A 20,403-nucleotide genomic window follows, 5' to 3' on the forward strand; every position below is an offset into this window, starting at 1 on the left:
GGCTGAAGCTTTTATGGCTCACTGGTGGGTGCAGTTTTCCTCGTGTGAGGTTTGGCCTGTTCTGTGGTATTAAAGACTTTTGTTTTTCCGAAGTAGAACCATAAATTTGAGGTGTTTAATTACAGCAAGCTCGCGGAGTTCGCTACCAGCCCTGTCTTGGTTGGTTTGCCAAGAAAATTTTCTCGGCTATTAACAACTACCGAGAAATACCAGTTCTATCTACCACTGCTGCCAGTTGCAGCGGTCTCCTGGTGTGGCAGCCTTGCCTATTAAATATGTCACCTGGGCTGCCTCACTTATTACGCTTATGAGCTAGTCTAAGTGTGTATGTAATGTGTATTTCAAATTCAAGTGTATTATAATGTACATAGTCAAAAATCCTGCTGCTGTGTCCCCCGTGTTTAAACTGGAGCAGCTAATTTGTCTTTACAGTAATAATATTGGCTGTTCTTCGGGCTTGAGCACAGGAATTCCCTACTGTGAGCATGTTAGTTATTTCAGATAGTTTCTTTTCTTCCTGTCATTGTTGACCATGGCATTTCCTAGTTGGAAAAGGCACAGATGGCCTGTTCTGCCGGCCCTTGAGTGCTTATGGCTGAGTGAAGCTTCTTGCTGAGCAATAGCTTTATACCAGTCTTGAGGCAAAACCTCCATGCGTGCATGATTTCATGCACCAGGAAGAATTCTCCTGGTGGCAGGAATTGCATCACGCTGAGATTCTGGTCGCCCGGCCACATGGTGCCATCTGCAGGTCACGTTCCCATCGCTGGGAAGTCATTTTTAGTTTGATATATGAGAAATAGAAATTTAATTATGTGTCTTAGGTGTTCAAAACTTGCTTTGTATTGAAGATGAACATTTTATTCATGTCATACTTGAGAGCAGAATGACTGAGCTTACGTTTTTACACAGATGTGTTTGATAATTTTGCATAGAGCCTTCATGTAACAGTGTAAACAATATGTGATTTAATGTTTGTATTATTTGAATCTTAAATTTTGTCCTGCACCAAGGACTCTTCTGGCATCATGAATCTTTGCTTGAAGTGAGTGGCTCATCCATATGACTTCAATTCAGGATGGATATTAGCTTTACAGAGGAACATTTCAGTGGATTTCAACACTTGTCCATTATTTGGTCTAACAGCTTTAAAAAACCTAAACAACTCTTGCAGTTGTTTCTTTATATATACAGAGTGTATTTGTGAGGTTTCTGTTTTGCCAGTGGCTACCAATAGGTTCACACAACAGACTATTTAGGACAGCAGGATTTTTATCTGGTACCTAAAGCAGCAAGAACAGTATCTGAGGAAAAAAATAGCCACTAAAAAAATTAAAAGCCATAGTGCTAATGAAACTTCTGGACCCACTGACTCCAAAGTGTTAGTTGTAATTAAGTATTGGCTGTAATGGAACCTTACACCAATTAAACAACTGTTTATTGACAAAGCTGTGTTTGTAAAATATTAGTGCAGTTCCTCATTTAGACTGTTAAAAATGAATTTGCCTGTTATGTGTAATTTAGGTTCAGGGGTATTCAGGGTTTGGGGTGTTTTGTTAAAAGTTTCTTTTGAGGTTTCTTGTTTTGTTTACTCCCATCTTTAACACTTTGCAGCCAACACTGATTTACAGTCAGGGTTTTGAATTGAAGCCTGTACTGTTTCACAAGCAGGACTTGGTTCACTTTTCACATGTATTTCACACACTTACAAGACTGGAATGCACATAATATAACTGGATTTTGCTGAATAGAACTATCAGTTAATTTTCAAGTTTCTAAATTTTTAACTTTCTAAACATTTATATACAAGATGAATAAATTCTAAAATCTCCCTTATACAGGATGTTACCAAGTTGACGCCTCTTTCACCAGAAGTCATCAGCAGACAAGCAACAATTAATATAGGTAAAAAATCCTTATAAAAAAGAGGGGTGCATTAAGGTGACTCTTTTTGATGCTTATGCAGTAGCAGATGGTGCCTATGTGGTAACGCTTCCAAGAAATGTGTACAGAAACAGTTACATAGTAGTTTTAGGGACTTGTCCAGACCTTTTGACTTGAAAAGCACCAATTTTACATCAGGAACGCAATTGAATGGCGTGGGGAATAGTTGCTAAAGCAAAATCTGTTTTACCTTGAAATAAAGGATTGAAATGAGCTTCATTAAAATGCAAAGATCTGTCCATTGGGAGCACAATTTCAGGTCTTGTTTGTTTAAACAAAAATGATTACAAATTCCAAATATATATACCTTATGGACTTACTGGCTGTGGAGAATTTGGGGTAACTGTGTATTGATTGCTGTGGAGCATTGCACAAAATTAAAACTGTGGTTTATTAACAAATATTTCCTTTTAAAACACAGGTACAATTGGTCATGTAGCCCATGGAAAGTCGACAGTAGTCAAAGCTATATCTGGAGTTCATACTGTCAGATTTAAAAATGAACTGGAAAGAAATATCACAATCAAGCTGGGTTATGCTAATGCAAAGGTGAGTCATCACTGTAAATGTAGCAGCTCTGTTGCTAATATATTTCACTGGGGATGTAAGATTACAGGTAACTAACCCTTAAGGAATTAAACCTTTTTTCAATTTAAAAAAATCACAGATTTACAAGCTGGATGACCCAAGCTGCTCTCGACCAGAGTGCTACCGATCCTGTGGAAGTAGCACCCCAGATGAGTTCCCTACAGATATTCCTGGCACCAAAGGGAACTTTAAACTAGTCAGGTAACTGCTTTAAATTACTGGAATAAAGTGTGTTTACTTGCCTTTGTATGAAAACAGGATTGAGCTGAGAGCTGAATGGGTTCTGGCAGACTGCACATTCTTAGATGGGGTGCCTCTGGGCTAAGGCATTGTCTAAACTGAATTCATTGGTGGTGGTGAGCACTCCATGGTACAGCACAGCTGTGTCTGCTGGCCTCAGCTACTTGCAGGACTTTGAAGTTAAACATTTCTGCTATCAGTAGAAGTACATTTTAAATCAGGCAGATTGAGAACTAATGTGGACCTCACAAGCACATCTTTAAAATATCTTTTGGAAGGGTGATCTTTGTTGAACTTTTTCTTCCTAAGGGCAGAGTTTCCAAAGTTTTTTAAATGAATATATGAAAGCCTGATGCTTAATGTGAGATCAGGCCTCTCACTGGAGGCCAAGTGTTCTTTATTTACTTGATTTCTGATGAAGTATAGCACTGTCTTTATGCAGTGGTTATGTGGGTCTGCACAACAGTTGCTCAAATGAGAGTAGTCATGAAGACTGTTGTACAAGATTCTTAGCTTGTGTTTATGACACAATACATGTGGGGCTGTAAGCATGTGTCTTTCCTTTTCTCAGGTTCCCAGCAGAGCACTTGTACTAAGATTAATTTCTTCTGTTGGAGCTTGACAGGCAGGCAGGCAGTCATTGTGAAACAACTGGTTAAAAGCTTTGCATTCTTTATCCTACTGATTATTTGTTTGTAGTAGATTCCTAACATCATCAGCAAAGCACCAAATTAGTCCCTTGATTTTTGGTGGCCTGCCACTAAGAACAAGGATTCTTCACTAGATAGGTTCAGGAAAGAATATAGTGAATCAACTATCTTGGTCTGCACAATAAAACCCTGAGGTTGGAAATGTAAGATCATGTCTGTAGACAAATCTTTGAAGTGCAGTTATAACCATATAATTAAAGATGCATAGTTTCCTAAAATTGAAGAATGGGAGGTGCCTTTTAAAAGAGTTAAGAGAAATCCCATGTGGTATGTTGGGGTTTGGATTAGTGGTGGTGCGTTGGTTTGATTTTGAGCTTTTATAATGGTGCATTTAATCTAGTTTAGAGTAAATTGGTGAAATATTAAAGAGGTACTTAATGTGGACATGTGATATTAAATCTGAAAACTCAGAAAAAGTATCCAGTAGCTGTTTAGTAGCATTTGTGTTCTTTCAGAACTTTTTTGAAAATACTATTTTAAAGATACTTTTAACTTCTATATCTGGCTAATCACTGACATAAATCAGTCAGAGGAATTGTTGATAATGGGCTTTTGGATCTCTCTTTCACCTTCTCCTGCAACAGGCATGTCTCTTTTGTGGATTGCCCTGGCCACGATATTTTGATGGCTACCATGCTGAACGGTGCAGCAGTAATGGATGCAGCTTTGCTGTTGATAGGTAACATTTGCTACCCAAAAGCAGAGCTCTGTTTTGTAGTAGCATGAGGCAGCTTTATGTGGGCTTTAAAATCTCCTGGGATGTGGTGAGCAATTTAAATAAGTGAATGCTTTTGAGATGTGTTAAAGAAAATAAAGTGCTGCTACAATGGTAATGTACTGTAACAAGCTGGTTTGTTTTATACACAGCTATCCATACCCACTAGTCTGGTAGCTGGCCCCATTGATAGGAGATAGGTAATGTTAAACCCTCTTGTCATATAGTACTGTAAAATTTTATCACTTTATGGAAACAGATTAGCTGCACTTTGAGTTTCTCTGAAGGTTCAGTTTCCTTTAAATATGTGTGTAGTCTTTGTCATACAGTAGAGTTCACAAACAACAGTACAAACAGTAGCCCAGATAAATATAGGCAAAATTTAAGTACAGGAGATGTAGTACAATCCAGATAACTTCTGTTCTGATTTTCAAGCAACAGAAAGTGAGTAGAATGGATTTTTCTATGTAGAACATTCTAGTGTTCTCTAGTGATACATACTATTTATCTTACCTTGATGGGTTATGTCAACAAAAGATAATCAGCTTCAGATATTGTAATTTAAAGTCTGAGATAGATGATGAGCTATCATTTCTTCTGCCTGTTTATCTCTAGAAAGTGTGATAGACCAAACTTCAGGCAAGATTAACCGCCATAATCACACATCAGCCAATACTGGCTTCTTAGCTGAAGTCTAAACCATGCTGATAGCAGCCCTATTCACATACTTGATTGAATTATAGCAGAGTTTGGGGATCTTGGTATTTTTATGACATTACTGATAAGAAAATATTAAGATACTTCTTGAAAGGTAATTTGTGTACTACACTACAGTCGGCTCTGAGATATCTGAAGAGCTAAAGGATGGAGTAAGCCAAATTAAGTGTTGGTATCTTTGGATATTTTGGGTGGGTGTTCCTAGTGGGAGCAGATAGAATGGGGGAACCTCTCTGGTAGCCTCTTATCTGTCCTGCATTGTGTGGAGGCTACAGCCAGCAGCTATAGGGGAGAAGAGGTGCTTACTGACTTGGTGATTCACATGTAGATTCCTGAGAGACAACTGTCTTTTCTTTTTAAAATTTTTTTACATAGTGATAGTAGATGGAAGTAGATATCCTAACTGTAGGAGTTTTATCTATCTTTATAGTTTTTATATTCCACTCACTTTTCTTCTTTCAGCTGGTAATGAGTCATGCCCTCAACCTCAGACCTCAGAACATCTAGCTGCTATAGAAATCATGAAACTGAAGCACATTTTGATTCTACAGAATAAGATTGACTTGGTGAAAGAGAGCCAGGCTAAAGAACAGTATGAACAGATTCTTGCATTTGTACAAGGTAAGTTTTCATGAGCAGAAATCTAGTAAGTGGTGGAAATTCAGTGTTGAGACATGGACATAGTGATTTTCTGTATGTTCATAGGAAAGCTTATCTTGGGCAATGCAGATGTACATGATCTGCTAATGTGAAAAAATTAGACCATGGCAGTTGTGCTTCTTGCCTGTTTCAGCCTGCTGGCATACAACAGTGTTATGGCTCTGGGTCTGAGCTCTAGATGTAAAACTAACATCAGTCACTCTTACATAGTAGCTTTCAGTGGATTTGTGATTTCTTCCTGGAGTGCTTCTTTGGTAGAGATTTCACTGTGATTTTACTGCAGTGCAGGAGAGAAGGAAGCTGTACTTATTAGGGACACCTTGTAGGTTTAAATATATTAATTTTTTCTAACTAATGATAGAAGATTGCTCTTTTATCTGTCTGTGCAAATCCAGTTTGGGCAGTGTTCTCTTACTCTCTAAAGGTCTGCTCACCTTTAGAGTGATTTGAGTCTTATCTTTCCCTGGAGCTTCCACTGTTTTCCCTGTTTATCTGCAGTAGGTGGGGTATGTGACAAGCTGCAGAGCTAGATAGATTGTGCCACCAGAAGTTGCTTTTCGGTCTTTCTTTTTTTTTTTTTTTTTTAAATTTCATAATTGTTGCCTTGCAGAAGCTGTGCATAACCCTGTCAGAGTGGCTTGACATATAAATTTGGAGTTTGAAAACTGGAGTTATCACAAGGAACATAGACATAAGTAAAACTAATGATGTCTAACAAACCTGGATTACTAAATGCATTCTTTTGTAAAATAAGGATTTTTCTAAAATATGCATTTGTGTTGCAAAATTTGAAAACCATAAATCATTAAATTAACAGGAAATTTAGTTTGTCATGATGAAACCAGACTGTAAAATTAACTCTGCTATATCCAATACTGAGATACTGACCTCTCTTAGGAAATCTTTGAAATATTTCTGATCACAGTGTAGGAAGTGAATTCTCCCCTGGAGTGGAAGATTATCTTGCACACTTTCAGAATGCCTCAAAAAGTAGATGTGGCTATGTGAGCTAAAATGTTAAAGGGAGGGATAGATGCTCTCTGATGTTGTTTTGGGAAATACAAATAGAACATCCCACAAAATTCATTAGTATTTTTAACAAGGACAGAACACTTGGTCATATTAAAGCTAAATGTTGAACTTGATTTTGTTTTAGGCACAGTTGCAGAAGGAGCTCCAATAATTCCAATCTCAGCACAGCTGAAGTACAACATAGAGGTGGTTTGTGAGTACATAGTGAAGAAAATCCCGGTTCCTTTGCGAGACTTCACATCTGAACCAAGGCTCATTGGTACGTAAATGTCAGGCCTGGGTGTTCTGAATGTGTCTGCACTTAGAATAGCACATGCTGAGTGCCCTAAACACAGGTGGGTTTAAAAGGAGTATTTAGGATGCTCTTATTTTAAAACTTGCATGTCTTCTGAGAGCTGTATTGTTTGTTCGGTGTTAGTTGGTTTTGTGTATATTCTGTGCTTATAACAGCACTAAAATGCAATAAAAGTGAGAAATTTGTCTGTATCTTAAAAACATCCCTTTAGTTGTTATGAATTTAGGTTTTGATTTAACAAAATATTGGCAAACTGATGGATTTGATAATTCAGTTATTTCCATGGAAATATTTTGGGTAGCTTGGTTAAATCTTTTGTATCAGTCTCCTGTTTCCTGGTTATAATTGTCAAAGTTTCAGTTCTTGTCCAGCATACTGTAAAATGCAGCTCCTATAAGGAATTCATTTGCTTGCCTTTTTTTCCCAATAATCCAAGGGAGTCCCACATTGCATAAATGCATAAAAATTGACCACATTACATCAAGGTTACAAGTGTTCAGCTATGAGTACATTAAAACAAAGTTCTGGTATTCACCATTAACATTGTGAATATTGAAGGGGTTTTGTAAAATGGTTGATCATTGCCTTCTTTTTCAGATCTTTAAGTTACTTTCTGCTATGCAGAAAAAGTCTTATGAAACATTTATATATATGAGTAGTTTAAATGGTTTTGAGAATAAAATTGTCTGCCTAAAAATTGGGAATAAAATGTTGATCAGTTTTTGTAATATTTATAAATATGTGTATCCTTTCAAAAGAACAGAAGCAGTCAAAGTTGCTAAAGAAAGACATTGTTTAAAAATCTGATAGTAAATATAAACCTGGTTGTGATCTCTTCTTTTCAGTAATTAGATCTTTTGATGTCAACAAGCCTGGCTGTGAAGTTGATGACCTTAAGGGAGGTGTTGCTGGTGGCAGTATTCTAAAGGGTGTTTTAAAGGTAACCCTTTCTCTTTCTTGACTGAAATTTGTAATGACAATGTGTAGAGTTTTCCCATGCTTGCTACAAAATGTCTATCTATATAATATTATCTATATAATCGATTTTTTTAAACTTGAATACAGTCACATGGCACTATTCCTTTCTGTCTGTACTTCATTTTCACTTTACAGTTTTAAAATACCAGAAAAAGAAGCACTGGTTTTAATTTTTTTAAATATATTATTGTAGTCTTAATGTTTGCTAATAATGTTAACAGGTTTCATCCCTCACAAAAATGGAAGGAGCTATTTTTTTTCTGTCCTACCACTTCCACTTGCTGAATTATTGTCAGGAAGAGGAGAGCAAAAGAACTTTAAAAGCACCTTAGAAGTGTGTATGAGTTCTCACAGGTCCCACTTCCTCATTTAAGTGTTCTGTATATTTTGATTTTTTTTATTTTACTTGCTTGCTAGTAATAGACAGAAACTTTAAAATAATTGCTTTGTTAGGCTGGAGAGCAAACTGTATCTTTGAACATTTATACAGATTGTACTTTCTCTGGTTTGCAGTGTATTGATGTCAATCAGTTACCCTGATTGAATTAACTCAATTTTTCTCAAAGCTGAAATATTTCTAAACAAAATACAGTGTTTAAAAATTAAACTGAAATTTAATTGTTGGAATTATTGCTGATAAGGATCCTTTGCTAAAGCGGTTTTACAAATTGTATTGAAAAGAAAATCAGATGTTATATTTGCTGTATATATTGTTCAATTTGCATAAAACAGCTCAACAGAAATCCTACAAGTTCTACAGTAGCCCAGACCCAAGGACTCGTATAAAAAGTAGATCTTGGGATATGTAAGTCTTATCTGTGACTAGTCAGCTTTGTGTTCCTGTGAAATAACTAGTTAAACACTTTTTCACTTTTGTCATTAGGTGGGCCAGGAAATTGAGGTGAGGCCTGGTATTGTGTCCAAGGACAGTGAGGGCAAACTCATGTGCAAGCCAATCTTTTCCAAAATTGTGTCACTCTTTGCTGAACACAATGATCTACAATATGCTGCTCCAGGAGGCCTTATAGGTAAGAATATTGTCTTATGAAAATATTCATTTCTTCATGTTTATTGAAAACACTTGGTTTCATTCAATAATGAATTTCAGTGTAATTAACAAAAATACCACGTACATTTTTAGACAGTTCATATATGTAGAGAGAGACAGGGTTGGTGTGAAAAATGGATATTTAAGAATTAAATCATTTTCCTGAGTGTCACTGGCCTATGCAGACCAGCTTGCACTGTAAATTGTAGCAACTTTAACAGCAGAATATTTCTCCATCTGTTTAGACAGAGCTCACAGTCTTGCTGACATTCTGAAAGTGCTGTCAAGGCAGTAGGGAATTCCCAGTACATTCTCTGTTTTTTTTAAGATCATCTTCAAATATTTTAGCACATAGAAATGACAGCTACCTTTCAGTTACTCCTTCTGACTCTCTTGTTGTGCTGTAGGTGTTGGCACAAAGATTGACCCCACATTGTGCCGGGCTGACCGCATGGTGGGCCAAGTTCTTGGTGCGGTTGGGGCCCTGCCAGAAATATTTACAGAGCTGGAAATCTCCTGAGACGACTCCTGGGCGTGCGCACTGAAGGAGACAAGAAAGCTGCAAAGGTCTGTGCCCCTTCTTTTGTTTGCAGTGATTTTGCTTCCTGTGCTAATTTTCATTAATGAATATATATTTCTTTGATCATATGTAGATGTTTTGTCTCAGTGTTGATATAAGCTTGTCGCAAAACTTATCTGCTTGTTTAATACTGTAGAATGGTTTTCAGAGGAGTAGAAATTCATATCAGTAATTTAAAGTAGCATAAAGTATTTACATGTCACTTTATGTATTTTTCTAAACATACTGGTAGTTGTTCTCTTTTGCTATCATCCTATTCATTTGTGCAATAATTAGTTTTACAGTGGTACTGATCTACTTCCTCCTGACATGCTTTTTGTAGGTTTTTTTCACTGAAGAATTTTTTAAAATTTAAATATTTTTTAAATACTCTGTTTGAAAAAAACTGAACTTGAGGCACAGGACAAACTTGTGTAACATGATCTGTTTTACACAAATCAACTAAAAGATCGTAATTTCCACTGTTAGCATTTAAAATTATAAACTGCTTCATGCAACGGTGAGTAAAGTGCTTCAGCGCTCTCTAATCCTGTGAAATTAATTATTTAAATTTTTTTTATGTAGGCATAAGGGAAATGAGAATGCACCATCCTAGTAAATAATCTGTGTAACATCACAGGTTGTAACAATATCTCTGACTGTTTGTGTTTTTAATATGTTACATGAAATCATCAGTATAGTTTATAGAAAATGTAGATCAATACCAAGAAAGTACATCATACCAAGAACCTCAGAACTACAAGTACAACATCTTTATGTATTTGTCCTTCTGCATATAAAACTTTTATCTACTGACACTGCTGCCCATAGTTTGTGTGTGTATATTTATAGTATTTCTCAGCTGTATCTTTTTCTGTGGTAACAAGGTAACAGAAGATAACTTGGTACTGTCTGTGCTGTTTGTTTTTTAGTATTAAAGCTTAGGTTTCAGAGTTTTGTATGTGTGTCTTCAGGTGCAAAAATTATCGAAGAATGAAGTTCTAATGGTAAACATAGGATCCTTATCTACTGGAGGGAGAGTCAGTGCTGTAAAGGCTGATTTGGGGAAGATTGTGCTAACTAACCCTGTATGCACAGAAGTGGGAGAAAAAATTGCTCTGAGTCGAAGAGTTGAGAAGCATTGGCGGTAAGTTGGTGTGAAGTTGGTAGAGTACCTGCTCGCTACATTGTTACAAAAAAATACATGGATCTGGTTTTGTACTAGAATAGGTAAGTGTATGTCTGTTTCAAAAATTCTTCTGGATTCTCGTAACACATTGGCACCATGGTTGTGGAGTGCTTCATTTCATTGCTATCTCTTTTTTAAACAAACACCATGTTTAGGAGAGTACCTATTAGTTAACAGCCAAGGAAACACCTGAGGTTTGTGTTTGTTGCCCAAACTGCCAAGCTGTAAACTGAGCTCAGTAGGGAATCTTGGCAGAGGGGTTGGGAAATTCTCACCATGTTAAGCCAAATAGCCATCTTTATGCACACCTCAGTGGTTTTCTAGCTGTGGAACTGCATGTGATCTCTAGTGCAACCTGGAAGCAACAACAGGGGAACAGAGGAAGGATGTTTGAATGTTTTATGTACTATAAGCACAGAGGAAAGAATAAAGTATCAACTGGATTGACCCATTCAAATTACAAATATAAAATGTCTGACTGCAGAAGCATCTGGAGGCTGAAAATTATGAAAAAAAAATTGGTTTATCACAGTGCCAGACTCTCTTTAGGTGATTACACATACTGTACCTGTCAGAGGTTTCATAAGACTGGATTGATAAGAACATCAGAGGTTTTTGATTTGTTGGCTCTGCACAGCCCTTGTAGTATGAAAGCACAGCCATTTTTACAAGAAGTCTGTACTGTATGGAAAGGAACCAAGCTTTAAATATCCATGGATGCGTGTTTCTTTTTCAGATGACAAGAAAATGTAGACAGGAATTTAGTGCTTGCTGTCTCAGCGCAAGATCACAAATTAGGGAAGAGATTATTCTCTGAAAAAAAGCCAAGGCAAAAGCTAACATGTCTTGAACAGGAGGAAAAAGAAAGGCAGGACCCAAATTAAGTCAGGTAAAACAGAAGGAAGAGGAGAAATTATGTTAGAAATTATGCTTTTTCCCCCCTTTTTAAGCTGTAGACTGATAGCCTGTGCAAATGATAATGTGTCTTTTGTTGCTTCTGTAGATTCTTTCCCAGTTAAAAAACTTGACCAAATTTTGCCCAAAAGCCCACCTGTCTCTGGATTATGAGGTGGGCACATAGTGGCAGCCTGCTGTAAAGATAGTTAATTGAAAAGTTGATTCCTATGCTGTATTAAAAAGATAAAGACAATATAAGGAAGCTGAAAGTTGAGAAAGGGAAAGAAGGCAAACTGGGAAAACCAGCATAATAAAACCTAGTTGCAGTAAAGATAATATACAGTTGGTACTGTGAAAAGGAACTCGCAGCCTGAGACAATGGAGTACTGAAAATACAGAAGAAAGTTCATAAAGCAGACTAAAAAGAGGTGTAACGTAAAAAGGAAATATACAGAGGAATAGAGAGAGGTTAAACAGCAAATGGGATACACCAGTGATTCCAAGGATCACTGAATTCAAAGATGCTCAAGTTATGACCTGTGGTTATGGTACTAAAAAGTGGGAAGTGCTGCTCTGATAAACTTCAGTTTCTTTTCTGGTGTCCCAAGACAGGCTCTCCTGCAAGGTAAATTGAGATGTGGTTTCTCACCAGAAATTGGAAAGGTTTGAACAGAGTTTTACTAATAATATGAAATACCTGCTGACTGTGGAAATTGATGTATTCTGAATTTTTTTTTTTTGCAAGTGTATTTTTCTGAGGCAATAGTGGCCTATAAAAAAGGTCTTCATTTTCCTGAATACAAATAGCAGCACTCACCGAGAGCTGAGTTACCATCACAGCCTACCATTGAGAGTTACAACTGTTTGTAATCTTACTGAATTGTCATTTCCCTTTGAGAGTAATGCAGCACTTCAGACATAGGGGAAAGAGATCAAGCTGTGCATAGATTTACCATCTAACAGTACAACGTAAGTTATGATATGTCCAGATTTTCAGCTTCTGTTCAGGACTACACCTTTAGCTGGTCATAAATGTCCTCTGTCCTTCATCCTTTTCTATTCTGTGTTTCCACTAAGCAGGTTTGTTCTTGTAGAATGTTTTGGGTGGGAGACAAGTGTAGAAAATTCAGAATGTAGGAACTGAAGGCATAAGAAGGACAGAAGGATGTTGACTTATACAATATGTTTCTGACTACTGGTAAAAATAATCTAAACCTTTATTTTTTTTTTCAGTTTAATTGGTTGGGGTCAGATCAGAAGAGGAGTGACAATCAAGCCAACTGTTGATGATGACTGAAGAACAAAAGAGTGCTTCATTTTTAAAGATGAAGTGCCTATTTCTATTTTGGAGGGGGTGTATTTTCACAGTGGAATTGGAAGCTGTGCAAACAGTATCTTTGAGTTGTATGGCTGTCCTTGTACCTTTTATTGAATTTTACCCTCCTACTAAAATACTAGTCACTATCACCATTAAAAGTGTAAAAGAATTGGCATAGAAGTGGGTTTCTTTATCCACATTTTAGTAGAAATTAATTGTACATGTCTCGTGGCATGTCTAATTTATGTTACTTTGTGTTTCAGACATATCTGTTTAATATCAGTCAAACCAGCCCCAGTGTAACACACAAACCATAAATCTGGTATTGAAATAAAATATTGCTTATTTTCATTAATTCATACAGTTTTTCTGAGTAACAAAAGACTGCAGTGGTTGTTCAAGTACAAGAATTAAAAGCAAGCAAACTCTTCTTGGAAGACTTAGTACTTTTTCTGCACAATTTGTTTTGTTTAGACAACTGTTACCAACAAAAACTTTATTTCTTTGTTTCTATGGTTCTTGATTTTAGGATTCTAAAGTATTACACTTTGTAATTAGGATGGCAGTATTGACTGACTTGAATTTGTCATTTCTGATATTACTACATGTTTTCTTAAATCCCCCCCAAAAAAACCACAAGTAAACTGGATCTGAACTGGCGGTACTGGTTTTGGCCTATTTTAGTATGGATTTATGAAAAGAATGTGATTAATCGGAACATAACTTTGTCATCATGAAACTCTGTGGGAGTGACCTGGGAGTAGGAGTAAACGACTTTAAAATTTTGTTGAGCAAATATAAAATATTGGGAAGAGGCTGTAGAGAGGAATGATTTGAGGTGGGGGCAGAGTAATAGTGGTGGAATTGTGAATAGGATGAGGAAAAAAGGTATAAAACCACTTTTGTTCAGCTACTCTGAATCACATGCCTCAGGATAAAACATAATGTAATAAACTTACTGTAGGGTGCTAATACTTTATTCCATTTAGATTTCACTTCTTCATTTGTACTAATATGCATAGTTCTAGCTGTTTTATATACTATTTAGCAAGTTATGCTACTTGGCACATTTTGGTACAAAGTACTGTGTGTTTTCAAAGCTTGCTTCTGGTTTTATTCAATATCTTCAAGGGCTTTCTAAAGGTAAATATGATTTCACTCATCAAACTGGAATTTGATGAAACAGCTTGCCTTTTGTTCCTGATTTTGCACTATATTGTGTTCCCTTACTCTGTCTACATTCCTGTACTTACTTTTTCCATTTGTAAAGTACTACCTCACATGGTGTTGAGAGTAAATATATTAATTTTTGAATAGTGCTTTTCCATTTTAAAAGCAGGAGTCAGCTGTAGTTCTCTCTGACTCTCCAGGTACTTGACCAATCTACAATCTTAAATGTGTCTGTTTCAAGGATTTTATCTTCCATGCATGGAACCTCTTTCTGTAACTGTGAATTCTAGGAACTTGGATAAACCTGAGCCCTGCCTAGTCTGGTGGCAGGAGGGGGTGAGCATGAAAGAGAATGTAAGCTACAGCAGAGTGCTTGGATGGCACCAGCTCCAGGGAGAAACTGAGTGCAGTCTTTTCTCAGTGCACTGCACCTGTGACTCTAATGAAACAAATGCAAAAAGCTTCTGAGAAACTGGTTAAGCACCCACAGACATTTTTAGACATTCAGATATTTTGGAGATTGTGTCTCTCTTGATCTGCAATTTAAAGAACACCAGTGCCATAATCTTGCTGAAGTTGTGCATTGACCTGCTTTCCCCGTGGCTTTTCCAGGCAGGCTGAGGCTCTCACAAGGATCACCTCTTTCTACCCTGCTGTACATCCTCTCACACCAGGATCAGGGCCTGGGGGGCAGATCACATACAGAGTTCTTCTGCCACCAAAATGTTAGATTTCCTCTAATGGAAAGCTCTGACTGCTGACATGAGTGATAATAATGGGATTTTGAGACCCCTGAATACATGGAAGACGTCTCTGCAGCGTTGGGGAACAAGTGTGAACAGTGTAAGTGCAAATACATTGTGTGCTGATGGGTGTACCACACCCTCCTCAGTCACTGAGCTGTGATGCTGAGATGTTGAAGGCAATATGAGAAGGCAATATCAGGTACAGCTAAGGAAGTTGAAAATTATTTTGATTTCTTGGCCAGGATGAATATAGTGACAGATGCCTTGTGAGCTTTCTCACTTTGCCAAGGATTTACTTCAGAGTGATTTTATTTTTTTACCCTCTTAAGGTCATATTCAGCTACCTGAACAGAGGTGTGCATTTGCATTTCTAATGGGTTGGGTACACAAATGTAGATATCTTGTGCAGTGGTACAAAGTTGAAGTGTGTCAGTAGTTATTTCTGAGACTTCACTGTGTATTTGGGAAATGCCATTTCCACCCAAATACCAGATTTTATTCTGAAAGGGATTCCAGTTAGCACCTTTGCTGATTTGGTCCTAGAAAAAAACTTAAAATTATATTTCTATTGCCTTCGTTTTGTAGCACTTTGAAAAGTGCTACCTTCTAGCTCAGTGCTGCAGAAGCGGTTCCTGCTGTTTTTCCATGCTGAGTCATGTGGATGAGCCTCCAGCCTGCCTGCAGGAAAGCTTTAAACTTATGTCCCCGCCCCTTTCCCATCAGTGTTTCTGTCGGGGTAAAGTCCCAGCTCCGCCGCCCCTGCCGTTCTGGGTCACTTCTTGCTGCCAGGCCGGGGCTAAACATTTATAAAGTTCCAAACGCCCTCCCTGAACCAGCACCGCAAAGCCCCGACTGCCGGTCCCGGCTCCCGCCCCTCCTGGCGTGGAACGGCCCGTGGGCATCCACAAGGTCCAGCTGCCTTTTCCGGACATCACCAGACCCTGTGAGCACCGCTCCTTCTTCATCAGGTCCTCCACTGCCACAATTCTTCTGGCACAGCTGCCTTAGTGGCTGATGTTCACTTACCACAGTGCTGAAATTACTAATTTGGCTCTGGCTTCGTGTTGCTGCTTTTGTTTCTGTAAAGCTTCATCTGAAGGTGCTCATCCAATGTTCCATTCATCTCCAGATCTCCAGTCCACCCCAGTGGTGTAGTAAAAGCGCATGTTTCATATTTCCGAGACTAAAAACCCAGCTAGAATAACCAATTCTACAGAAATTTTGGTTTATGGTGAATAACATAGAAGCTGTAATAGTCAAAAACTGTGTAAGTGATACAAGTATGTAAATAAATTCTCCTTTCTTACCCTGAAAGGATTAAAAACCAACCAAACAAGAACTCCTAACATGGGCACTATATATGCAATGAAGAAAGAACAAATTAGCAAGAGAAATTTGTTACCAAGGAACAGACATCTTGTTCAAGGAATTGCCTCAAATATTTAAATAAATACATATTCTTCAATATCTTTTATAAAACAAGGCACTAGAACACTGTGCTCAAGCACAGATGAAAACTGTTGAAATATTTTAGTTGAAGCAATGTTAATATATGTGTTATCCACTTGTGTTGAAGAAGGCTTCATTAAGAAATTGCATGCTATACATTTATAAAACACAAACTTTTCTGTTCAAACAGTTTCTTTCTACAGCCTAGTATAGTTTTTTGACTATTTCAGTAGAGTTGCGGGGAAAAAAAATCAAGATTCATTTAATTAAGTCTCATATTACACAATCCTAAGGATTCAAATGAATCAGGGCAGCAGCTCTCCCTTTTTGCCTCTGTGTGGGCATTTGTAAAGAAATCCAACTTACTAGACTGGATTCATTATGTTATTTAGAAAACCCCTTCCCCTGCCAAACATCATCCTTTTCTATATTTAGTTATTTTCATTTATTTGTTGTTCAATGAAGACCTGAGAAGTGTTTTCTCCTGCAAATGCACCTTAGGGTTCCCTGAACTCATTTCTCTTCCGGGTTTTGCTTAATCATCTATTTGATTAGGTAATCTATTATGTATCTCAAAATACTTCATTTGCAACATCATCCTAACTACCACACAACAGAGTTAAGTCTCAGCTTTTGCAAGTTTTCATTAAAGCAAATTTTTTTAACCTTGGTGACTAGCACTGGGCATACAGAAATAGAATAATCTTTTGTAGTTTTTCTTGGCTACAGCCAAAATGCTGTTGATAACAACGTTTAGCAACAATTATTTTTATTTCTTTAAATTGTCTCCCATTTATTGTGTTGGCAGTAATTGTATGTACAACTTAATCCTTAAAAAATCTAACATGGAGTCATACTTCACACCAGAAAGAGGTATGGGGGTATAATTAGTCCTTCCACAGCAATCACAAGCATTCACATATCCTCCATATGATTTTGGCTCCTTGCCTCCTGCCTCATTGTCTATTAGCATGCAGTAAAACCACTGGTACAGCCCTGTGAACCATGCACTTGTGTGCTTCAGGCACACAAATTGTCCTGTCAACACTGCTGGGACACTTGTGCACTTGAAGGTGAGCTTGTGCTTTAAGTGTTGGGAAATTAGGATTTAAATTACTTCCATTTTTCTAAAAGCTTAATTCCTCTTTTAAATTCATTGCTACTTCACACTCTTGCTGTTCTGCCAACCTGTGTGTTCATGCTGGGAATTTATTTTTGCAGTTAAAACCAGATGTTTTATCTTTGAAAGCATTTTGAGCCTTACAGGAAGGTGTCTGTTTAGACACGTAACATCTCAGGAAAGTGGACTCTTGGTACATTCCAGAGCAACGTGGCTGCTTTATGGACTGGTGAAAGCTGCTCCAGGTGGAAGCTGATCACCAGCTCCCATCCACTCAAGGGGACTACAGTTAGTGTGGCTACAGAAGAGTTTTGCTGGAAAGAGACCAAATAACCCAGCTTTGAACTGACAAACACTAACAATCAGTGCTGTCCCATTGAAGTCTCCCCAAAAAGAAGGTTGGTCCCTCAGTGTAATGGTTTGGTTTTTAATGTCCTGCTCTCTTGTTAAAGCATTTACTACAGAAACAGGGAGGGGCTGTTTCTGTTTCAAAACACAATGTTCATACAGTCACCAAAGCAGATAACCCTCAGGGCCATCTACAGCTCCACCAGCTGAGGAAAGGAACTCTTAACACTCTGAATCTTCTCTACCCTTTCTTTTTCAAGACCCATCAGTGACTTCTAACACTGTGTCAGTTGCACATTTACCAGTCCTTTTACCTTTGTTACATATACTCACCAACAACTCTAGGCTGTATCTTTCATTCATGGGCAAATAAGGTAAATTAAATTTATGGAGGAAATAATGGATTTTTTTAATGTCCACCCCCCTCCCTGAAATGAGAGTTCAAACTAAGAGCTGTTATTTGAAATTGTAGAATAAATAATTAACCATCCTACCTAATTAAAAATACCTTTAAGCTTGCACAACACTTAATCAGGATGACTAGAAATAAAGTTGCCTGTGAAAGCCTTCCTTTAACTAAGTACAACTAAGGATTAAGAAGCCTACTGAAGATTTGTAAACCAAGACATGTCAGAGATTTTAATGCAAACAAATAACTTACCAGTTCTCCACAGTCTGCAAGGGACTCCTGCTCAACACAAGGACCACCCTGCCTTCTAAATGTAAGATGTTTTCAAGTTTTTTTATATAGCTTTTCAATTTAAAAAACTCTTCTCTTACTTTTTTCCTTTTCTTTCCTTTTGTTTTACTTTTCTTTCATTTTATTTATTTTTCTCTTCTCTTTCTCCCCTTTTCTTCTTTTTCTTTCTTTTCTCTATCTTTCTTCTTTCCTTTTTTTCTTATTCTTCTTTTTTTCTCTTTCTTCTTTTTCCTTCCTTCTTTTCTTTTTCACTTTCTTCTTCTTTCTCTTTTCTCTACTAGGGCAAATAATCTGCATTTTGATCTGAGGCAGCTGAAAAAACTGTGTCTCGAGCCTTCACAAAAAAATTCAGTTTGAGGCCAACACCCCTTAGGGAAAATTTCAGACTTGTGAAAGCTGGCAAAGTTTTATGAGCAACTGAAAACCTGTACAATGCAAAATGTCAGCTTCAAAGTAAGTGACATTACACTGCACTTGGCTGGTGTTTTTAAGTAGAGAAGTTATCTGAGATATAGGCAGCTGTAGAGATACTGGCCTTACATTTTCACTGATTTAATCCTATTAGGTCAGTTCCAACTTACTGACCTTGTATAACTGAAAGAGAAAAGACATAGACTGAGTATCTGGACCCTCTTCTGATCTTTCTCTACAAATACTCTGTGTAGCACAGCACAGACAGACCAAACACAAGAGCCTTGCATTCCTCTTCTGGTCCCAACACCGTGGGATTTCTTACACTGGACACGATTCTCTAAGATACATGCCAATATTGGAATAAAAAGCATGTCAGTTGGTCATCAGCCTGGTATATCTGAACACATTTTTTAAATACTCTTTTTTTATAAGTAGGAACCATTAGAAAGTTTAAGTTCAAATACAGTTTTCAGACCCCAAGCCACAAATAAGATTCTCTGATCATGTTTCACTGTTCAGTTTGTGTATTTCCCACTCCTTTGCTATCCAATATTCCAGCCTTATCATGAAGAAATTTGTCCAAGTGAACATTGCCATACTTGTTTCACAGCTATTCCTCCAATACCTTATTTTTCAGGGTTACACAGATCCCAGCAATGTCTATGCTGAGGCTTGGTAAAATTGTCTTATAATGCCATAAAGACTGTATTTGAAAGATATTTTGCTTTATTTAATGAGCATTTTTAATGTAAATTTCTTCAAAAGAATTTTGTGTACTGACACACAATTGTAAAGGTCCATCTTTGTTTCATTACTTCATTCGTTGAGCTGGTTTTGTCATAAAAAAAAGTATTTCTTACAGCTGCATTCATCTTTCTTTGCCCTCAAGCCTTTGGCTCCCAAGCATTGTGGCTGCCTGCGTGCACAGGCAGTTCAGTGCACATCCCAGCTCTGGTTGTGTAAATTCACCCTAGAATTGGAGAGAAGTGTGTGTGGCACTTCTGTCCCCAGGCATCCTGGGCTGAAGCGAGTTGGTGGCTTTGTCTGCATGTGCAGTGTTGGCTGTAACGTGCCTGTCTCAGTGGCCAGCCATTTCTTCTGACAGACATCAGGCCAGATGCTACCCCAAACACAGGCACTGTGACAGCCTGGGCCCCTCTCCAAGCCTTGCTTCCCACAAACTGTTTGAAGCTTCCTGCCAACACCAAGCCAGTTCTGTCTTCAGCTCTTTCAGGGAGCACCCTGAGCACCAGCAGTAACTGGAGAAGTGCAGGTGGATGGGTCAAAGCCCCTTCACAGGCTCCCAGGGGACGGTGATAGGCAGCACACCAGGCTGCAGCAGCCTCATGCTTGGGCTCCATGGTGAGGATGCTGCCTGCTGGGAGCAGGTCCTGCAGCAAACACAGGACTGGCAGCTGCAGCAGCCAGGGGACATGGCAGGTGACTGTCCTGGAGTTGCGCGCCTTCAATGAGGCAGATAACTAACAAAGAAGGCTGGGAAACAGGGAAGCCTCTACTTGTGAGCAGCTTGCCACCAACAATGACAAACAACCTGGTGCAGTGAAA

At 37.9% G+C, this 20,403-nt stretch overlaps 1 protein-coding gene across 1 annotated transcript; it reads left to right on the forward strand.

The window, feature by feature from the left end:
• Positions 1 to 1,832: 1,832 nt before the first annotated feature.
• Positions 1,833 to 14,225, forward strand: EIF2S3 (eukaryotic translation initiation factor 2 subunit gamma; the record flags this gene model as incomplete). The annotated part of the gene is given in 12 exon segments (XM_005424893.2): positions 1,833 to 1,905; positions 2,366 to 2,493; positions 2,612 to 2,733; positions 4,067 to 4,161; positions 5,377 to 5,535; positions 6,731 to 6,865; positions 7,747 to 7,841; positions 8,763 to 8,907; positions 9,335 to 9,436; positions 9,439 to 9,494; positions 10,461 to 10,633; positions 12,806 to 14,225. Coding segments are annotated over 12 exon segments (1,347 nt in total), but the record flags the coding sequence as incomplete, so codon positions are not given.
• Positions 14,226 to 20,403: the final 6,178 nt, after the last annotated feature.

Source organism: Geospiza fortis, unplaced genomic scaffold, assembly GCF_000277835.1.
Source record: "Geospiza fortis unplaced genomic scaffold, GeoFor_1.0 scaffold161, whole genome shotgun sequence".
Taxonomy (NCBI): domain Eukaryota; kingdom Metazoa; phylum Chordata; class Aves; order Passeriformes; family Thraupidae; genus Geospiza; species Geospiza fortis.